Source organism: Podarcis filfolensis, assembly GCF_964270895.1.
Source record: "Podarcis filfolensis genome assembly, chromosome: 4".
In the NCBI taxonomy this organism is placed as follows: domain Eukaryota; kingdom Metazoa; phylum Chordata; class Lepidosauria; order Squamata; family Lacertidae; genus Podarcis; species Podarcis filfolensis.
Window position 1 is genome coordinate 104,294,312 of NC_139607.1, and position 22,508 is coordinate 104,316,819.

Here is a 22,508-nt window from a genome sequence, read left to right on the forward strand (position 1 = left end):
AAAAAAATCAGTCTTGCTAAACATGATTAGAAGGGACCATTTGATTAAAGGTATTCAGGTCGGAGCTAAACAGTATAAACTTAAAGCGTTTGCAGATGACTTAGTATTGACATTACAGGAGCCAGAATCTAGTACTAAAAGAGTATTAGAATTAATTCAGGAATTTGGTCAAGTGGCAGGATTTAAATTGAACAAGTCAAAGACTAAGGTTCTTGAGAAAAATTTAACACCGGTTGAGAAAGAGAGGTTTCAGGGACTTCCGGGTCAGCGCAAACGACGAATGGCGGAGTTCCTCCGATTGGAGGAACGGGCTCCGTGGAAATTGGGTCTTCCCGCCGCGGCGAAGGCGGGGGCCCGCTAGAAATCCCAGGTGGAGAAGCCTGGGAACGTGGGGTTCGGCAGAGCACCAAGAGCGCCTCCCCTACTCATGAGGAAACCCCTTTTCGGGGCTCCGGAGTGAAGTGGGGTGAGCAGCGCGGTGCTGCGAACCGATTGCTATTTCCATGGAGGGAAGCCGCGAAGCCAACTCCGGAGAGCGCTGACTTTTTCCTGATGAGATTTGGACTCTAAATCAAGTACCCGTGAGTAAAAACGGAGAATTGGATCAAGAAAATTTATGAATTAGGCACAAGCGGGAAGGTTTAAACAGGAAGTCCGCCTCCCGTTTTTTGTATATAGACTGAAGCAAAGACCTTGCAAACTAATAGCCTGGAAAACTGCTTTAAAGTTGGAAATTTCCTGCATCTACAACTAATAAAACCCCCCTTGAAAGCAGGAGAAAAGGGGGGGGGATTTGACTGGTTAATCCTGCAGGAGGAGAGTAAAGGAATTTAAGTTTCCATCGTCCCAAACCTGGGGATGGGGTGTCGGGACAGAAATTGTTTGAGACGTCCATTGATTGAAAGTGGAGTGCTTTGACAGATAGTATTAAAAAAGAAGAGAAACAAATTAACTTCAATGCCACCTTCTGCATTTCTGTATTTTAAAGATACAAAGTATTTGAAAATCGAAAGGATTTGAAATCGAAAGTAATTTCTTTTGTTGGATACATTTTAAAAATGGATACAAAAAGAAACTGTGTCCCCTAGAGGGAGCTTGTCAGCTTGTTGTTGTAGCTCACAGCTGCAAGATTTGGATCGTGGGACCTGCCGTTTGACCTTGAGCAGAAATGTGTTGGAAGGAAGGCTTAGTGTCTGCCCTTGGCTTGCTGGAGCAGCTGCATGAAAAAATGAATTTGATGCATGAAAAATTGGATTTGATGAGCGCTGTGGCTAGTGAATATGATTTAACAGGGAACAAGGATAAAGAAATCATACAGCGACCAACTCAAGAATCTGGTTTGATAAGGCAGGTCCAAGGGCAGATGAAGAAGGATGAGGCAGTGATTCTCCTTCAAACAACACGAATGGAGAGATCCAGAGTCCGGCAGGAACAAAAGTTACTGATTGAACTTGGAGTGTGTTGGGAAGTGTTTGAAGTTAAGGAAGTTCTTAACTCTAGTGGGACTATGAAACAGGCGAACAACTATCTTTTGGATAAATACTTTTTGGATTACAAAGATGACAACAGGGAGTGGGACTGGGGGGAAGGGACTTGCCTGATGAAGGAAAATGGAAATTATTACTGGATGGAACCCTCCGGAGACCCACTCCCCAAGAAGCTAACAATAGACAAAGAAGTGCGCAAGCACAAACAAGGACAAGAAAATGTGCAGAGGGGGCCAAGAAGAGACTTAAGGGCCTCGGACATAAGAACACCAGATTGATGGACTCGACATGACCAGAGACCAGGAAGAAGGGACGTTGGATAAAAACTAGAGATATCAAGGGAAATTATTTTGTTAATTTTGGAATTAGTGTAACATTAATGAAATATTAGGAAACATGCTGGAAAGGAACTAAACTGGCTTTAGCAGAAAAGATTTAAGGAGATATGAATGCATGTGATGTAAATTTTGAAATTTTAAGATTTTTAAGATAAGATAAGGGTAAAAAGATTAAGGTAAATTGAATAACAGATTATATTAAAAGATGGAAGGGCAATGTTGAATTAATTGATAAGATAGATTGGGAAGATTAATAATTTAAATTAAAATTGAGAAACATGGGAAGAATTTGCTGAAATAACGAATTAAACTAGAATACAAAAAGGGAGGTGTGAGGAGGTTCAAGAAATAAGCAAATGGAAAGTTGTAAATTTGAGATTTGTATTTTTCTTTTTCCTTTTTTGGTTTTTTCTTTTTGTTTTATTTTGTGTTGTATTTTTCTGATTTTTTCTGTTTTGTTTTTGTTTTGTATTGATGAAATTCTGAATAAATATCATTTTTTTAAAAAAAAAAGAGAAAGAGAGGTTTCAGAAGGAGACGGGATTAACATTGGTTAAGAAAGTAAAATACCTGGGGGTTAACATGACTGCTAAGAACTTACCGTATTTTTTGCACCATAACACTCACTTTTTTCCTCCTAAAAAGTAAGGGGAAATGTCTGTGCGTGTTATGGAGGGAATGCCTACGGGTGGCATGCCTACGGATTTTCCTCCTCTAGAAACTACGTGCGTGTTATGGTCGGGTGCGTGTTATAGAGCGAAAAATACGGTAAATTTGTTCAAAGATAATTACGAGAAATGTTGGTCAGAAGTGAAAAAGGATCTTGAAATATGGTCAAATTTGAAGCTTTCCTTGTTGGGTCGAATCGCAGTTATAAAGATGAATGTATTGCCAAGAATGTTATTTTTATTTCAATCATTGCAAATTTTGGACAAAATGGATTGTTTCAAGAAGTGGCAGAAAGAGATTTCTAGATTTGTCTGGCAGGGCAAGAAGCCCAGAATAAAATTTAAAATATTAACTGATGCCAAGGATAGAGGTGGATTTGCCCTGCCAGACCTTAAACTTTACTATGAATCAGCAGCATTTTGCTGGTTGAAAGAATGGCTGCTTCTTGAGAACACAGACATTTTGGATCTAGAAGGTTTTAACAATGTTTTTGGGTGGCATGCATATCTGTGGTATGACAAGGTTAAAGCTCATAAAGCATTTAAAAACCATATTGTCAGAAGAGCATTGTTTAATGTCTGGACAAGATATAAAGATTTACTTGAAAATAAAACCCCAAGGTGGTTATCACTGATGGAAGCGAAGGCTCAGAAAAAGCTCAATATGGAGGCCAAATGGCCAAAATATTGGGAGATTTTGGAACAAGAAGGTGACAAATTGAAATTGCAGAGTTTTGAGAAATTAAAAGATAAAGTGCGAGACTGGCTTCATTATTATCAAATAAGGGAGGCTTATAATATGGATAAAAAAATTGGTTTCCAGGTGGAAAAATCAAAATTGGAAACAGAACTGCTAGATCCCAAAACTAAGATACTATCAAGAATGTATAACTTGCTGTTGAAATGGAACACACAGGATAAAACGGTCAAATCTGCTATGATTAAATGGGCACAAGATGTTGGACATAACATAATGTTTGCTGACTGGGAGCAGTTGTGGACCACAGGTATGAAATTTACGGCATGTAATGCCCTAAGAGAGAATATTATGAAAATGATATACAGGTGGTACATGACACCAGTCAAGCTTGCAAAAATATATCACTTGCCCGATAATAAGTGTTGGAAATGTAAGGGAAATGAAGGTACATTCTTTCACCTTTGGTGGACGTGCCCAAAGATTAAGGCTTTCTGGGAAATGATCTATAATGAAATGAAAAAGGTATTTAAATATACCTTCCTGAAGAAACCAGAGGCCTTTCTCCTGGGCATGGTCGGCCAATTGGTGCCAAAGAAGGACAGAACTTTTTTTATGTATGCTACGACAGCAGCAAGAATACTCATCGCGAAGTATTGGAAGACACAAGATCTACCCACCTTGGAAGAATGGCAGATGAAAGTGATGGACTACATGGAATTGGCGGAAATGACTGGCAGAATCCGCGACCAGGGAGAAGAGTTGGTGGAAGAAAATTGGAAGAAATTTAAAGACTATCTACAGAAATACTGTAAAATTAATGAATGTTACAATGATGCAGGATTGAAATGAGATGGTTTTAGTAACAAAGTTAAAAGAATATGCAAAAAAGGATTGATAATTAGATGAAAATATGATGTTCAATATGTTAAGATTTATAATAAAGGATTTGCTAAATTAACTATGTGAACTGGAATACAAAAAAGGGAGGTGTGAGGAGGTCAGGAAACGAGTAATTGAAATATAAGATATGTAAAGATGGTTTTTTAAGAAGCGGTTTAATAACCGCCTCTTTCAGCGGGTCTGGAAAGGCTCCCTCACGGAGGGAAGCATTCACCACCCCACGAAGCCCATCGCCCAGCCCTTCCAGGCTAGCTTTTATAAGCCAGGATGGGCAAGGATCAAGGAGACAGGTGGTTGGTTTCACTCGTCCAAGCAGCCTGTCCACATCCTCGGAGGTAACAGATTGGAATTGATCCCACGCAATTTGACTAGACAGGACTCTAGCACTCTCCCACCCCGGCCCTGATCCCACGGTGGCGTCTACCTCTTCCCGAATCTGAGCGACTTTATCTGCAAAAAACTTTGCAAAATCATTGCAGGAGATCATGTGGCCCGTACTGTGCCCCGATGTAGCAGGTGGTTCCGCTAAATTGCAGACCACCTGAAAAAGTCTCCTGCTGCTGTTTTCTGCAGATGCAATAGAGGCGGTGAAGAAAGTCTTCTTCGCCGTCGCTACCGCCACTTGGTAGGCTCGACATTGAGCTCTAACCTGTGTCTGGTCAGCTTCAGAATGGGTCATCCGCCACCGGCGCTCTAGCCATCTCAACGATTGTTTCATTGCCCTCAGATCCGTGGAAAACCACGGGGCTGTCCGGGCTCCATGTAATCGGAGAGGGCGCTTTGGAGCCAAACAGTCAATAGCCCTGGTTAACTCCACATTCCAGCGGGCCACCAGGGAATCAGCTGAAAGGCCATCAACATGGGATAAAGCATCCCCTACCACACTCTGGAAACCATTTGGATCCATTAAGTGGCGGGGGCGGACCATCTGAATTGGTCCCACCTCGCTGCAGAGGGGATGGGTCGCAGAGAAGTCCAGTTGCACCAGGAAGTGGTCTGACCATGGCACTTCTTTCGTTTCGCTTTTACTTAGTGTCAGATCACCAACATCCATAGAGGTAAACACCAGGTCCATGGCATGTCCGCGGCTATGGGTTGGGCCAGACTTATTCAGGGACAGCCCCATGGAGGCCATGCTTTCCATGAAGTCCCGAGCGGCCCCTTGTAAGGTCGTGTCGGCATGAATATTAAAATCCCCTAGGACAACCAAACTAGGTATCTCCAGGAGAACATCCGCCACGACCTGAAGCAGCTCGGGCAGGGAATCCTTGGTGCAGCGGGGAGGTCGGTACACCAAAAGGAATCCTGTACTCTATTGCCCAACTTCCAGAACATGCACTCGGAAAACTGGGTCTTCCCAATAGGACGCCTGGTGCAAACTAATGACTTCCTAAAAATCACTGCAACCTCCCCCCCCGCCCACAAGGCCTGGGTTGCTGTGCGTAAGAGAAACCTGGTGGACAAGCAGCGGCAAGGACAGGCCCATCTGCTTCATCCAACCAAGGCTCTGTTACACATGCCAGGTCAAATCCTCCATCCATGATCAAGTCAAGTAAAATTGAGAGTGGTTAAAACCTCAGCGCCTAGGACTTGCCGATCGCATTGTCGGCGGTTCGAATCCCCGCGGCGGGGTGCGCTCCCGTCGTTCGGTCCCAGCGCCTGCCAACCTAGCAGTTCGAAAGCACCCCCGGGTGCAAGTAGATAAATAGGGACCCCTTACCAGCGGGAAGGTATATGGCGTTCCGTGTGCTGCGCTGGCTCTCCAGATGCAGCTTGTCACGCTGGCCACGTGACCCGGAAGTGTCTGCGGACAGCGCTGGCTCCCGGCCTATAGAGTGAGATGAGCGCACAACCCTAGAGTCTGGCAAGACTGGCCCGAACGGGCAGGGGTACCTTTACCTTTAATATTCGCTAGGGCCAACTACTGTTACCACCGGCCTTATAAAGGAGGTGTGAGCGGGCTAGGAAGCCTCTTTATTGCTTATTCTTGTACTGAAAGAAAAGAATCAGACTGAACCCTGAACCCTGAAGGCCTGGCGGAACAGCACTGTCTTGCATGCTCTGAGGAAAGATGTCAAATCCCGCAGTGCCCTGGTCTCTTGTGAGAGAGCGTTCCACCAGGACGGAGCCACATCCGAAAAGGCCCTGGCTCTGGTCAAGATAGTATCCAGAGGAAAGTCTCCCTCACCTGCTTTCTCTCCTCTGCCTGACTCAGGAGGAAACCTTCGGCCAGGGCCACCGCCTGGGAACTGGTCTCCGCTCCACACTCCCTCACCCAGCTCTCCATCTCCGGGGGAAGGACAGCCAGGAACTGCTCCAAGATCACCATGTCCAGCATCTCAGCTTTCGTGTGCCTTTCTGGTTTCAGCCACTGATGGTCAAGGTGGTAGAGTCGGCTGCAAACCTCTCGGGGTCCTTTGGCCTCCTGGCAGCAGAACTGCCTCACCTGCTGGCTCTGCACCTCTGAGCGGAGGGTGTCCTCCTCACCCAGGATCTTCAGCACAGAGTTTTCCCAGAATCCCCCACTGCTCCCAGTTTGGTTAGCATGGCCTCTTCCTTCTTCAGGGCCAGCTGGGTCTTGCTCATCCATCTGTGCTCTCAGGAAGCCTCTCAGAGATCGGAAGGTACCCTTTGGTCTTCTGCCAAGTTCTGTCCCGTCTTAATGAGAAGCTCTAGCAAATCCTACAAAGCAAATACATTGTTCTGTTACAGAATTTGTAGGTCAGGAGAAGAAACAGATCCCTGAACAAGCATGGATGAGACTTGCCAGGAATCAGGACTGGACGGCACCAGAGCCCAAACCATGAGATACCTTTTTGGAAAGAAAGAGGAGGAGGAAGGGGAGAAGAAGGTAAGTCTCCAGCCCTCTAGCGATGCAGAATGTGGAGGCAACTGAAGGGGTTTCTGGGAGATGAATCAGCCTGGTTGCTCCTGCCTTCCAATCAATGCATGAAGTCAGAACTGACTGACAAGGGAGTCATTTGAAAAATGGATGCTTGGCTCTAGTGGGGGTCCTCACCTGGGGGTCCTCAGGAGTTGCACTCCCCCCACCCCCACTTCAGGGCACATTTCTCCCCTCCTTCTGTCTCCTTTTCTTGCACTTGGACTCTCTGCTGCTCTCAAGACAGACTCCTGGGGTGGGGTCCCTTTTTCTTTGCTCTGAGGGCCAGGTATGTATCTAGTCAACCCCCTGAGGGCCAAGTGGGTGGGGCCAAATACATCTCCTTTGGAATTTAGGCAGCAAATTTATTATTATTATTCTCTTAGATGGCTTAACACACGCAGGGCCATTGATTCCCAGGTCCCTGGAGGCTCGGTGAGTAGCAGCGCCCATTTCCGGCTGCTTTGCCAGCACCAATCCCTTTGGGACAGAGAGGATGTGGTCCTGGGATGCCCTGCTCTGGGTGCGAGGGGATTGCTGCAGTGGCCTCCGTGGGGAGCTGCCCTGGGAGACAATGGGAAACTGGTCCCCAATGCAGCAGCCAGACTCTGGGCTGGGATCCCTCTCTTTACTCCTGGCCTCTCTTTCCCAACTTTTTTTCCTTCCTCCACCTCCTCGTCCAGCTTTCAAAAACCATTTGCAGATGTTCCCTCTGTTCTGCAGTGACGCTGAGCGACGTCACGCAGAGTTAAAGTCCCAGGGACTCCTTGTTTAAAGAAGGGATATTTTTTCTGAAGGGGGGGGGCGGAAGGCCAAATGAGTTTGGGACCCTCTGATCTCCAGGAAGGAGAGCGTGGCAGACCTGGCCCCTCCCTGGCAGGACCCTCTCCTCCCTGACTTGGGGTCCCCCCCTGCAGGAGCAGATCAGGCCCCCCAGGCCCCCTCCCCTGCTGCAGCCCTGGGACCCCCACCAGATCCCAGAGAGAGAGGAGACTCACCAGATCCCAGGAGGGGACAGCAAGGCAGGCCTTGCAGGAGAGACACCCAAGCAGGAAAGGACTGGGGAGGGAGGGGCCTTGGCTCTGGAGGACCTGCCCCCCCTTCCTGTCCTCTCTAGGAAGGCAGCTCAGATCCCTTTAACCCTTGCAAAGCCAAATCCCCCAGCTCAGCCCTCTCTTGCTTGGCAAAACCTCAGATTATTATTTTTCTATGGATTTAGGGGGCAGCTGTCCCCCTGGCTACCTCAATGCCCAGATATCCTTTTGGGGGTGAGGCTATCGGTTGGGCTCTGAGCATCTCCTTCCCTTGGCCAGAAACCGGAGGAACAGTTTGCAGGGAAAAGGGCTTTGCAGGAAGTAAGGAAACTCACCCTAGAATTCAGCAATGGGAGGGTAGAATGGGGTCCCAGGGTCATCTAGTCCAACCCCCTGCAATGCAGGAATCTCAGCGAAAGCATCCATGGCAGATGGCCCTCCGATCTCTGCTGAGAAACCTCCAAGGAAGGAGAGCCCACCACCTCCCAAGGGAGACCTTTCCCCTGCAGAGGCGTAGCAAGGTCAGGTGGTACCTGGTGCGAATTTGTTTGTCACCCCCCCCCCCACACACACACATATTGATTGCTCGGGTTCTGCTGGGTTGGCATTCAGGCTGGTGTTCCTGCTGTTACGGAAAAATCTAGGTGTGAGGCTGCTCAGTCCCCCAGCTGGTTGAGCGGAGCCCGCGGGTCCCTGCGAAATAAAGGAAGGAGTCCAGCCACCAACCGGAGGAAATAGCTGTAGACCAAAGTTTATGGTGCAACAGGTTCAAAGAGGAATTTTGAACCCCGAGGATGGGGCGACAAGGACTTTTAAAACTTTCCCACCATATTCCAGAATCCAGTTCGTACAGCATCGTTGCTCCATCACTGACATGTCACCAAAGGGGAGGGGTTAGCCTTGGCAAAGATGTCCAGACAAGTCCTTGGTACAAGATTAGCATAAGCAGACATGGCAGGGCAAGACTCAGGTATAAGATTAGCAAAGACCTCTGAAGTCCCAGCACCCAAAGCACAATAGAACTACCTTTGCGTGTCTGGACCCCTTGGCAAGTCTGGTGATGGGATTAGGCTTTCCTTGGCCAACAATCAGCTCAGCACTTGTCACCTCTGGGCACTTCCTGGGGTGGGAGGTGTGTCTACATGTATTCACGCTTGGGGAGGTGGCAGAGAAAAGAGTCCTTTTTCCAAGGGCAAAATAGTGTTGAGGTGGAGGAAACTGGGAAAGGAGATGATTTTATATGATTTTTAAAGCTAGGTAACTTCCCTGAGCTGTCAAGTCGAAAGGATACATTTATGCGTGATATTTGTAACATTTTAACAACTTTAAAGATGTGCCCCCCCCCGTAATTTCCGTAACAGTGCTAAGCAAAGGGCACCCCAAAGGACACGTGTGAAGGCGACAGAGCAGCCTGGCCCTCCTCCCCCTCCCCCCCGGGAGTTCCCTGCAGGGCTCCCCACACTGCGGATAGCAGCCTGCCGCCCGGCATGCATAGCACCCTGAAGCAGAGCGTCCCTCGCGCCGGGCAGACATCCGCAGCGTGGGGAGCCCTGCAGGAGTTCCCCGCAGGGCTCCCCACCCTGCGGATAGCAGACTGCCACCCAGCGGGCGGGGCGCCCTGAAGCAGAGCGTCCCTTGTGCCGGGCAGACATCGGCCAGCCCCACAAGCTCGGGGGATAGCAGGGAGGCGCAGCGCCGCCATCCCGCTGTTCCTTGACCTGGTTCGGTTTCCCCGACCTGCTTTTGGGGGGGAAATAAAGGGGGGGGAATTTCCATTATTTCCCCCCAAAAAAACTAGGAGCATCCTATGGGACGAAAAATACGGTAACCTGCCAGACAGGAGATAAACAAGGACAGGAGAAAAACAACATTCAAATTTCTGTTTTAAGACCGCCTTTTTTGTGATGTAGGTGTGATGTATCTGAGGGATGGTCTTAGGTTACAGCTCTTCTGTGAGGTATGTATGATGTTTCTGGGGGTGGTCTTGATCTACAGGATGGGAATTTCAAAAGTCTTTATAAGGCCTTGCACACCATTTTTCTGGGTCCCTCCTGTCTCCTGCAAGTGAGGGGAGCACCCTGTTGCAACAGTTCAAGAAAGGCCAAGCCCACAGGCTGCTGTTTTGCTCCAAGTAATCCTGGTTGGTGTCTTTGCTTTTGTCCAAGGGAGCCCTCGGATTTTTCCGTTAACACCCCCAGGGCTGGACTGGAGGGGTGACTGCCGACCCCCCCCGCTCCGCTGCATGGCGCCCCTCCTCCCGGGGAGAGGCCTCGTCACAGGCGCTTGTCAAGGGGACGTTGTCTCGCTGCCGGGAAGCCCAGGGAAGCCCAGCGCTGGTTGCCTTTCCTTGCCCGCAGGTGTCACCACCCCTCACTTTCTGTGCAGACCCGATCCTATGCTTGGCTGCGCTCGGGAGTCAAAGCCCCCTCCAGGGCTGTCTTTAGCATATGCGCTACCGGGGTGCAAAGATCTGCCCAGCCAGGAATAGCAGAGCAAAACAGCTTGGTCTTGATTGAAGACTCTGGCGACAGGACTCCCACCTGCCACCAGGTGGAACAAGAGAACCCAAACTTTTATTAGCTGCTGCTAATGCCCCCCCAACTACATCACTAATACATCATGGTTACATCATGAAAGGGGAGCTCTGGTGGCAGTAATCTGAGCACCCTGGACCCTGCCCCATGGTTCCCCTTGCCCTCCACCAAACACCCATCGAGTGTCACAAAAGAGATCTTTACATTTCCCTGTTTCCCAGCCAAGTTCATCACACCCTTTTGTCTTCCTCTGGGTTTGTTATTTCTGGAATGGCTACCTGTCTGGCACTCAGGTATCAGGATGCCAGGGATTATCACTCAGGCAGAGGGGCTGCTGAGTAGCTGAGCTCACAGGTCTAGATGAATTTCTGAAGTTTCCCCACTGAGCCAGTACATAGATACATTGATCAGTGAATTCTTACATTTGGTATCGTGCAGCAGAGGCCCTTTGAACAGATAGGAAGAAACTGTGAGGAAGTGTTTTGTGGGGACAATTCACAAAAGTGATGGTGCTGATTTTGGTGGTGGGCTGCATGTGCATGATGTCTGCTGGAGGGGCAACCCCCCCAGCCTATATATAAATTCCTGCAACAGTTTGACAAGCGCCGCCGCTGGTAAATGAGCACACGCAGTCTCAAGTCCTTTAGAGAAAAAGTAGGTATACATTTCAGTAATACCTGGGTATATATGTATTTTTTTTTTTAGCTCGATCAAAATTATTTATTACTTCATAAGAGGTAGATGGTTAAGAGCTTAGGCGGCTTCAGTAGCAGCCCCTGGCCCCCACCCCTTGCACCCCCCAGGTAAAGACAGCCCTGGCCTCTCCGAGGGTCCGTCCAGCTCTGGGCTGCTGCTGCTGCTGCTGCTACTCACTTGCAATCATAATTAAAGCTTGCTGCGTGTCCTCTATTGTTTTCTTTTCAACGGAGGGTAACTAAATTGCATTTATTCCCTTTGAATGGCGCAGAGCCAGCCAGGCAGGCAGGGGAGAGGGCAAAGCGACAAATCAGCGCAGCTCCCCCTTCCCTCGAAGGCTCGGGGTACGCTTGGAGTTGAGGGTGCCGGGCGGGCGGCACGACGAATGTCAGCCCCCTCAGGATGGCACACGGGGTGGTTCAACCCCACCGCCCCCACCTTGTTCCCCTTCTGTTCCCAGGGCCTGGGATTATTGTATAGTTTGTATTTGGTTCTCAAGGGGAGAGGGCCAGGGCTGCCGGGGAGGGGGTCCCAGCCAACAGAACGGCTGGGACAGAACCCACCAGGCCATTCCAGCAATGGAATATGATTATATTGAAACCGCCTTTTGCACAAAGGAGCAACATGACATGGAGCTGAATCCTGCTGAAATATAAAATAAATGAATAAATAAATAAATAAATAATGCTTCAGTATCTCGGAAGAGATCACATGCGGAAGGCTTCAGTTTGGGCTCAAGTATTTGATGTATGTATTTGGGGATTTTACATGCCCATTAATGCAGCAAATTCTGCCCACACCTTTTGCTGTCATACAACCCCGGATCATCACACTAACTGGGTGCTTCAAGGTAGGTGTAATGCAAGTGGGATGTAAATCTTCTCCGATTCTTCTTCTCACATATTTTTCTTTTCTTCTATTATGGTCTTCAAACTCACGAAATGAAAGAAGACAAAAAAACCAACCAACTTGTTAGGAATCACATAACAAGTCAACCTAAGCAAGTTGTGCTTCCTTATTTTAGTTATTTGGCTATAAATTTTGATAGAATACAGGTAATTGCATTCTTGATTATATTATCTTTCCATTGATACATAATTTTAGGATATTACTCCAAAAGAAGTAGTGTTATTGTCAGGAGTGCATGCCGGAGCCAGGCCCTGGGCTTTGCAGGACTGGGCTTTCCTAAGTTTGTTCTGAAGAGGCAAGACACGGCTGCACAGGGGAAGCCACTTGGTAACTCACAGCACCTGGTGGCAAGAGCCGGAAAGGGATATAAGGTCAGCATTTCCCTTTGGCTCTTTGCCACAGCAAAGCGTTTCCTTCCTTGGGCTTCTTGACTCCTGGCTTTCGGATTCCCATTCCTGCTCCCACCCCACCGTCTTGCCCCCGGGTCCTGATGTCCTTCACCAGGACTTTGACCGCCCACAAACCGTAAAACTTTGCTGTGGCCAACTTATGTCCCGGCCAGGGTGTAAGATGGACGGAGCCCAGCCTATAGATCTCACCACGGTGCTGCAGAACCTCTACACCCAGGGAGCTATGTTCTAGGGGGAGGCTCAAGCACTTTGAGCGGCCCCTGCTGCGGCCCCAGCCTGACGTGCTCCCCTGTCCCATACCCAGAGAAGTTCAGGGGGGAGCATGGTGTTGGAATTTGTCCAGCTCTGGCCCATCTGGAGCTGGTACTGGCTCGTCTTATCTTTAGCCCAGCAGAGCGTAGTCCGCAGACGAAAGGATAAAGCAGTATGTGCTACATGCTAATCTATATCTCTCAACTATACCGAGAACACACAAACATACATCTTGCCTCTGTGAGAGCAGAGAATAAACTTACTCTCGACACAAAGAAACCGAGAGAACACTGAAAAACAGGAAACCAGTGTATGTCACATCCAGTCTCCCATTCCCATGGGAACCCAACAGTAACTTGGACTGTGGAATGTAAACAATGTCTTGTGACATGCAGTTGCTGCTCAGTGAGGGAAATAGAAACCAACACATGGGGCCCTTCAAGGCTTTGTCAGCCAGTGTTGGCTGATGTTCCCCACTTGTGAGACAGACTTCCCCACCCCACGGAGCCGCGTGTGCTTTATGGTCAGCCTCTTCGTGGGCCCGGCACTTTCTTGGGTCTCTCCGTACCTTGAGGCCAGCGACCATCTGCTGGGGAATTTGGACGACTTCTTTGCGACCCTGGAGGGCATCTTTGGGGAGCTGAATCGCGCCCTGGCGGCTGAGATGGCCCTGCAGAACCTCCGGCAGGGGACTCGCCCAGTTACCGAGTCCGCCACAGAGCTCCGTTGGTGGGCTGTGGACACCCTCTATGCAGCTGCCTGACGGTTCCACTTCCTTTTTTAAAAAATAATTTTTATTAACTGGCCAATCACACCAAATTAAATCACATCACATAAATTCCGAATTACAAAGCCGAATTTTAAATTTTGTTGGGGGGACCCATATTTCAAGATCTGAAGGGGAATTCTGGTCATCTTCTTGCTGCTGCGTTAATGTCCAGATCAGTCCAAATCAGTCCAAACAGAGTTCATAATTCTATCCCATCTTATCTTGCTGTTTCCACATCACATCTTGTTCATATATTTTCTCTTTTTTCTTTATGATCTCTTCTGATAGTCTCCTTAAGCCGATAAACACCAATAATAATAATAATCCTGTGTGAATTTTCCGTTCTTCCAATCCTCAAATCGAGATGGTTTCCATATATCTTCTCCTTCATAGATAACATCACTCTTTCCATCATAGTCTCGTAAAACTGTCGCTCTGAAGTCCCACTGAGGAGTTTAACCCACAATATATAAACAGCTCTATTTCTCTCTTTCTCCTCCCAGACTCAAGACCTCCGACAGAACTTCCCAATATGGCGACGGCATTTTTAACTGCGTCATTCCAGAGCTCTTATACATTCCACGCTCTTCTTAAAACATGCTTTGGTTCGAAAGTTTATCTCCACACAGCCTTAAATCCACAGCTTAAGTCCTTAAAACGACATTTCTGACTCGTGAGGGGAGGGGATTCTTGTTTAATCACATAAGAAAAGAAGGGAAAGTTTTTTCCCCATCCCCCATCAGTCATTTGCCGTACCGTGTCTTGGCGTATCTTCTCATGTTTTATTCTTATCTTGTTTTGTCAGAGATCTCTTCTATTACCAGTCTTTACTCCCCCTTCTTCCTTGAAATATGTGCATTCGCTTCATCCAAATTGTTTCTTTTGAAGTTCTTGCAACTAGTGGCGCGAATCAGGGACAGCGTCCAGGAGTGCTGAAATCCCACAGGAGGGCTTTGTGCCTAGTGCCCCCATCCCCACAAACTCGGCCCCGCCATTTCCTGGGTGCAGCGGATGTTGTGTTTTTCATCGTCTTTCTGCCACGACGTCTGTGCCCAACCCCCGTGTTGCCGCTGGCACCTGGGAAGCCTCACCAGCCGGCCCTCAGTTCTTCCGCTTTGCAGGGGACTGCCCCAGGCGGGGCAGGGTTACCGGATGTCGGCCTAATCCTGGAGCCCTACCAGGATTTGGTGGACGTGTTTGAGAAAAAGGGGGCTGAGGCTTTGCCACCCCATCGGACTTACGATTGTCCTATTGACCTGCAGCCAGGAGAAGAGATTCCTTGTCGGCCCCTGAACTTGGGGCCCTCCGAGAGTACTTAGATGACAACCTTGCCAGGGGATTCATTTGCCCCTCTACTTCCCCTGCTGGCCCCCCTCCCCCACCTGCATGTTTTCTGGCTGCCTGCGGGTCCCTAGAATGCTTCCCTGGACGCAGCAGGTGTCCGGAGCAGAGAGAGGAGGAGGAGGAGGCAGCTGTTGGTTGCGCTCCTAGCCGCCGGAAGCTGAGCTGGGTGGGCTGGAGCCTGCGCACAGTGTGACTAGGAAGGAATTAGCAGGAGGGACGCGATCCTTTCCGCTCTGCTTGCCAGGAGGGCGCGGGATTTCCCTGCTCTTGGTTGCGTTTGTCTGCCACCAATCTCCTTGCTTAGCACGTCTGCTTGCTGCGAGGTGACGCTGCTGCAGCCTGCGCTGAGCAACGGAAGGAGAAAGGATCGTGTCTGCCTGCTGATTCCTTCCTAGCTGCGTCACCTCGCACCAAGCAGACACGCTGAGCAAGGGGAACGGGCCATTGCTGGCCCGATCTGAGCAAACACAGCAACCGAAAGCAGAAGAGGGTGGGCAGTAAGACCCTGAGACAGAGGGCAGGAAAGGAATTCACTGCAGCTGTGCACTCCCTGCCAGAAAGGGACAAGAACAAGAAGAGGGGAGCAGCAGCTGACTTTTACTACCCAGTTAAAACCATACGCAGCAGGAGTCGCAACTGAATCCTTAGGAAGGCGCCACAATAACTAGGCAAGGGGAACAGGGCTGATGAACAGACGGTAGTCTTGGGATGCCATACAGATCGAGAGACTCCACACACAAGGTCACTCCAACGCCCCCTTTAACCACGCGCTCTCCCGTGCAGCAACACGACTCACACGCCTCCACACACACATCAAAATATGCCCGATACACCCTTAAAAATCACAGGCGCGTTGCCTGTGAACTGGAGACTCGGTGGGCACCTTTGCGCCCCCCCTTCGCTGTGAAATAGCCTTTTTAAAGGCTGCGGATCAGCGGAGGGTGTGTGGAGCGGTGCTGAGAGTCGTCTTCACCCAGCCTGTGAAGCGAAGCCGCGTCGCCATTAGCGGAGAGCGCTGATTTCTTCCGGTGAATTTGGACTAAAAAGAACAACTATCCGTGAGTAGGATTGACTTCTAAAATACAATTGGACATTAAAAGTAAAGAATTTGGGCACCGAGACGGACAAGCACTAAAAAGGAAGTCTGCTTTCCGTTCTGTAGCAAGATCAAAGCGAAAGACATTTAAGCTGTAACTGCTTGAAAAGAAACTTGTGGGAATTAAGAAATCCACCACCAAGCAAAGAACCTCCTCCCCTGAAGGCAGGAGGGGGGGGGGAAGAAGATTTTAAAGTGTTTTCCTGCCAAGTGAAAAGAATTGAGTTAATTACCGCTGCTCTTATACCTGGGGATCAGACTGCCGGAGAAAAGGAACCGGCTAAGGACTGTTGCTATAAGAAGGTAAAAAAGTATCTTTAATTGACTTTGGCTACTCTCAACTTGAAACATTTATTTTGTTGCACAGTAAAGTTACTTACAGGATATTATTGATTGGGATCCCTCAGAAAGAGAAAAGAATAATTGGAAGGGACTAGGAAAACTTTTGTTTACCTTTTGGAGAGTGTGGGACTATTTTGAAAAGTAAAGAATTGACTTTACGCCCTCTAGAGGACTTATAAATTGTTTCAGCAACAAGTGGAGTTTAAAATTTGAGAACTCTTGTCTGTCAGCTCAAGAGTGTGGGAATGACCTTGAGCAATAGACTTTGTTATGGCAGATGGTAAAGAGAAAGGGGATTCACAAGAAACAACCTTGAGATCTGGCAGACAATATAAAATTGACTTCTCCATGCAAAGAAGGGCTTCTGTATCAGGAGCCTCTGGAACTACAGTTGTCCCAAAGCCAAAAGTGAAAACAATGTCTACAGAAGAATCATTTGCTAAGGTATTGGAGAAGATAAATGAATCTTTGGAGGAACTAAAAAAGCAAGGCGCAGAAACCAAAGTACAAGTTGCTGAAACAAATAAAAAAATTGAAGAAATCTCTGGGAAAATTGACTTAAACACAAAAAGTATAACTGACCTTGGGAACAAAGTGAACTCAAATGCAGAAGCAATTGGGAAATTATTGGAAGATTCATCAACAACACGAAAGATAGCCGAGGAAGCTAAGGAAATTGCGACTGCTGCCGAGGAAAAGTTTCCACCAGTGTACAAGAAATTAGATGAGTATGAGCTGGCACTCTCTATGCAGGATATGCAACGTAAGGAGAGGAACTTAAGGATCAGACTTGTGCCGGAAAAGGAAGGAGACAACCTGGTGGATTACCTGACAAAAGAATTTTCTGACTTTTGGAAGCAGGAGCCGGATAAAGAAGAATTCAAGATAGAAAGTGCATTCAGATTGGGAACAAGGCAGAGGAAGAATCGACCCAGAGATTGTTTAATAACCCTAAGATCAAAGGAGGAGCGAGATAAAATATTGAACCTGCATTACCAAACAACTCTTCGAATTGAAGAAAAGGAAGGGGACAAATTGAGATTGCAGAGTTTTGAGAAATTAAAAGGGAAGGTGAGAGATTGGCTACACTATCATCAAATAAATGAAGCGTTTAAATTAGACAGTAAAATTGGCTTCCAGGTGGAAAAATCAAAATTGGAGATAGAATTGTTAGAACCCAGTACAAAGAATTTGTCAAAAATGTATAACTTGCTGCTGAAATGGAATACACAAGATGAAACGGTTAAATCAGCTATGATTAAATGGGCTCAGGACATTGGTCATAATATTTTGTTTGCTGATTGGGAAAAGTTGTGGACCACCGGGATGAAATTCACGGCATGTAATGCCTTAAGAGAAAATATTATGAAAATGATATATAGGTGGTACATAACCCCAGTCAAGCTTGCAAAGATTTACCATTTGCCTGACAATAAATGTTGGAAATGTAAAGAAAAGGAAGGTACTTTTTTTCACCTTTGGTGGACGTGCCCGAAGATTAAGGCATTCTGGGAAATGATCTATAATGAACTTAAAAAGGTATTTAAATATACTTTCCCCAAGAAACCAGAGGCCTTTCTCTTGGGTATTGTCGGCCAAGGGGTGTTAAAGACGGATATAACTTTCTTTATGTATGCTACAACAGCAGCTAGAATACTCATTGCGAAGTACTGGAAGACGCAAGATCTACCCACACTGGAAGAATGGCAGATGAAGGTGATGGACTACATGGGCTTGGCAGAAATGACGAGCAGAATCCGAAACCAGGGAAGAGAAGCAGCGCAAGAAGAATGGAAAAAGTTCAAGGACTATTTAAAGAAATATTACAAAATTAATGAAAGTTAGAATGATGTTGGACTGGAAAGTATATGGTTACTATCAGTAATGGTTAAGACAAGGAGAATAAGGAAGATTAGTTTTAATTGTAATTAAAATAAGGAAAGATTTGCTGAGTAATTGATAAGAACTTGGAATACAGAAAAGGGAGGCATGAGGAAGTCGGGGAAGAAAGGTATAAGAAAATAAGATATGAAATGGTACATGTTTTTTGTTCTGTTTTTGTTTTTTGTTTGTTTATGTATTTGTTATATGTTTGTGTTGTTATAAAAATCTGTAATAAAAATTATTATAAAAAAAAAACAAAATATGCCCGATACAGGAACCCCAGCAGCCTCCTCCCTGCAGCCTTCCCTCCTCCTTGACACGCGATCTGATTCTCGCCCCTGCGCTTGGGCCAGGCGGCTCCAGGGACCACATGTTCACTCAGTAAGACACACAGACATTTCCCCTTTCTTTTGAGAGGAAAAAAGTGTGTCTTATCGTGCGAAAAATACGGTAATTTTCCCTTTCAAACAGGATACGTGAACCTCTAAGAGAACTCAAAACCCACATAAGGAAAATGTTTAATAATTTGTTGACTGTGTCCAAATTAACAAAGGTTTTGTCCCTTCATTTCTACCACAGCCAAACTAAGTGAAGGAAATTAGACTGAGCAGAAAATAACAGTAGTAATTATATGTAAAGGTGATAATATTTAAATGAATAAAATGCTGAACTCTAAGGTTTTTTTTAATCGTTTACAGCTTCCCTTATGATATTCTCCCCTCTTTGGCTTTTTACCCCTTCAGGTGTTAAACAGGGTTGTGTTATTGCCCCAGCTCTATTCATTGTTTTCATTGCCATGATCCTACACGTTGTCGAAGGGAAACTCACCACCGGAGTAAAAATCATATATCGAACAGAAGGAAAGCTCTTCAATCTGAGCAGGCTGAAAGCAAAGAGTAAGGTTACCGTAACTTCCGTCCTAGAGCTTCAGTATGCTGATGACAACGTAGTGTGCGCACGCTCAGAGGATGACCTCCAGACCATCCTAAATATCTTCACAGAAGCTTACGAGAAGCTTGGCCTATCACTCAACATCCAAAAAAACAAAGTGCTGCACCAAGTACAAAATAACCCCTCTGCAATACCACAAATCCAACTCAATGGTGTAACAGTGGAAAATGTCAATCACCTCTACCTGGGCAGTTATCTTTCCACAAGGGTCAACAATGATGCCGAAATCCAGCGTCACCTGAGCTCTGAGAGTGTGGCTTTCTCCCAGTTGAAGTGCAGAGTGTTTGAGGACTGGGAGATTGGCAGGGAAACCAAAATGTTTGTTTACAAAGCTACTGTACTACCAACCTTACTGTACGCTTGTGAAACATGGACCACTTAGAACCGCCATCTCCAACTCCTCGAAAGATTCCATCATTGGTGTCTCTGAAGAATTTTTATACATCACTTGGGAAGACAGGCGAAGTGATATCAGTGTGGTGTGGTGGTTAAGAGCGGTAATAATAATAATAATAATAATAATAATAATAATAATTTATTATTTATACCCCGCCCATCTGGCTGGGCCTCCCCAGCCACTCTGGGCGGCTTCCATAAAAACCAAAAATACAGTAAAATATCACATGTTAAAAACTTCCCTGAACAGGGCTGCCTTAAGATGTCTTCTGAATGTCAGGTAGTTGTTTATCGCTTTGACATCTGCTGGGAGGGCGTTCCACAGGGCGGGCGCCACTACCGAGAAGGCCCTCTGCCTGGTTCCCTGTAGCTTTGCTTCTCGCAATGAGGGAACCACCAGAAGGCCCTCGGCGCTGGACCTCAGCGTCCGGGCAGAATGATGTCCAACTATGTGCACTGCTACACTTGCAAATGGCCTTAAGAGGCGTGACATGCAAGTCCCTTTCCGATTACAAAAACCCACACATCTGGGAGGGGAATAGCAGGTTATTATTTAGTGCATATCTATATAACATACAGGACCAAATGGGGGTGGGAAATATGTCTCTGTGTGAACTGTAGTTAAATGTGGAGAAAATATTTGCGGTTCCTACGGAACCTAAGCAAATTTATCTCCAAAGGGGGGAGCTGTTACAGAAATGACCGGGGGGGGCACACCTTTAAATTGTTAAATGTTACAAATATTATGCCTGAATGTATCCTTTTGCCTTGACAGCTCAGGGAAGATATCTAACTTTATAAATCATCAGATCAACTCCTTTGCCAGTTTCCTCCATTCCAATGCTATTTTGCCCTTGGAATAGGGACTCCAGAAAGTACCCAGAGGTGACAATTGCTGAGCTGATTATTGGAAAGCCTCATCCCATCCCCAGACTTGCCTAGAGGTCCAGACATGCAAAGGAAGTTCTGTTGTACTTTGTGTGCTGGGACTTCAGAGGTCTTTGCCTATGCTCATCTTATACCTGAGTCTTGCCCTGACATGTTTCCTTATGCTAATCTTATACCAAGGACTTGTCTGGACATCTTTGCCAAGGTTAACCCCTCCCCTTTGTTGTTGTTTTTTTTAAAAGGATATTTATTCAAAATTTCATCAATACATAAACAAAAACAAGAAAAACAGAAAAATACAGCAAAAAATGCCCAAAGATTAAGGCTTTCTGGGAAATGATATATAATGAAATGAAAAAAAGTATTTAAATATACCTTCCTGAAGAAGCCGGAGGCCTTTCTCTTGGGCATAGTCGGCCAATTGGTACTAAAGAAGGACAGAACTTTCTTTATGTACGCAACAACAGCAGCAAGAATACTTATTGCAAAGTACTGGAAGACACAAGAGCTACCCACCCTGGAAGAGTGGCAGATGAAGACGATGGACTATATGGAACTGGCGGAAATGACTGGCAGAATCCGAGACCTGGGAGAAGAGGCGGTGGAGGAAGACTGGAAGAAATTTAAAGTTTATCTTCAGAAATATTGTAAAATTAATGAATGTTAAAATTATGTTTGGATTGGCAATAAGTGGTAATTAGCAACAAAAGTTAATAAGAATATGTAAAAAATGAACTGACAAATGGACGAAAATATTGAGTTATAATATGCTATGATATAGAGTTAAGATAAATGAAAAAGGGTAAGGATTTGCTGAATTGATTATGTAAATGGGAATACAAAAGGGGGAGGTGTGAGGAGGTCAAGGAAACAAGCAAATGAACTTAAAGATATCAAAAAATGGATTTGCTTTTTAATTTTTTCCTATCTACTTGTTTTCTGTATTTTGTATTTTTCTTTTTCTTGCTTATTCTTCTATGAATTTTTGTATTTTTTGTATTCCTTTCCTATTTTTTACTTTTCTCTGTTGGTTTTTTCATTTTGTAAATTTTTGTTTTTTGTAAAATCCCAATAAATATCTTTTTTTTTTAAAAAAGCAAAAAATAAAACAAAAAGAAAAAAAACCAAAAAAGAAAAAAGAAAAATACAAATCTCAAATTTACAACTTTTCATTTGCTTATTTCTTGAACTTCCTCACACCTCCCTTTTTGTATTCTAGTTTAATTCATTATTCCAGCAAATTCTTCCCATGTTTCTCAATTTTAATTTAAATAATTAATCTTCACGATCTATCTTGTTTATTAATTTAACATAACCTTTCCTTCTTTTAATTTAATCTGTAGTTCAATTTACCTTAATCTCTTTAACCTTATCTTATCTTAAAAATCTTAAAATTTCAAAGTTTACGTCATATTCATTCACATCTCCTTAAATGATTTCTACTAAAGCCAATTTAATTCCTTTCCGGCATATTTGGTGTTTCATTAATGTTACACTGATTCCAAAATTAACAAAAGAATTTTCCTTGATATCTCTAATTTTTATCCAACGTCCCTTCTTCCTGGTTTCGGGTCATGTCAGTCCTTTCAGTCCATTACTTCCAGTCCATCAATCTGGTGTTCTAATATCCGAGGCCCTTAAGTCTCTTCTAGGCCCCTTCTGCACGATTTCTTGTCCTTGTTTGCGCTTACACACTTCTTTGTCTGTTGTTGATTTCTTAGGGAGTGGGTCTCCGGAGGTTTCCATCCAGTAATAGTTTCCCTTTTCCTCTGTCAGACTGGCCCCTTCCCCCCAGTCCCACTCCCTGTCATCTTTGTAGTCCAAAAAATATTTCTCCAAAAGATAGTTATTCACCTGTTTCATAGTCCCTCTAGAGTTGAGAGCTTCATTTACTTCAAACCCATCCCAGCACTCTCCAAGTTCAATCTTCCAGCGCAGTAACTTTTGTTCCTGCAGGACTTTGAATCCCTCCTTTTGTGTTGTTTGAGGAGTAATTACTGCCTCTTCCTTCTTCATCTGCCCTTGGACT

At 45.9% G+C, this 22,508-nt stretch overlaps 1 protein-coding gene across 1 annotated transcript in view; it reads right to left on the reverse strand.

The window, feature by feature from the left end:
* Positions 1-8,087, reverse strand: part of LOC310760766 (uncharacterized protein) — a 47,049-nt gene extending 38,962 nt beyond the window's left edge. The window contains exons 1-2 of the mRNA XM_083609918.1: positions 7,946-8,087; positions 6,282-6,905 (exon numbers count right to left, since the gene is read on the reverse strand). Coding sequence (XP_083466044.1) covers positions 6,282-6,683 — 402 coding nt within the window. The 5' untranslated portion in view covers positions 6,684-6,905; positions 7,946-8,087. The remainder of the gene's footprint in view (positions 1-6,281; positions 6,906-7,945) is intronic.
* Positions 8,088-22,508: the final 14,421 nt, after the last annotated feature.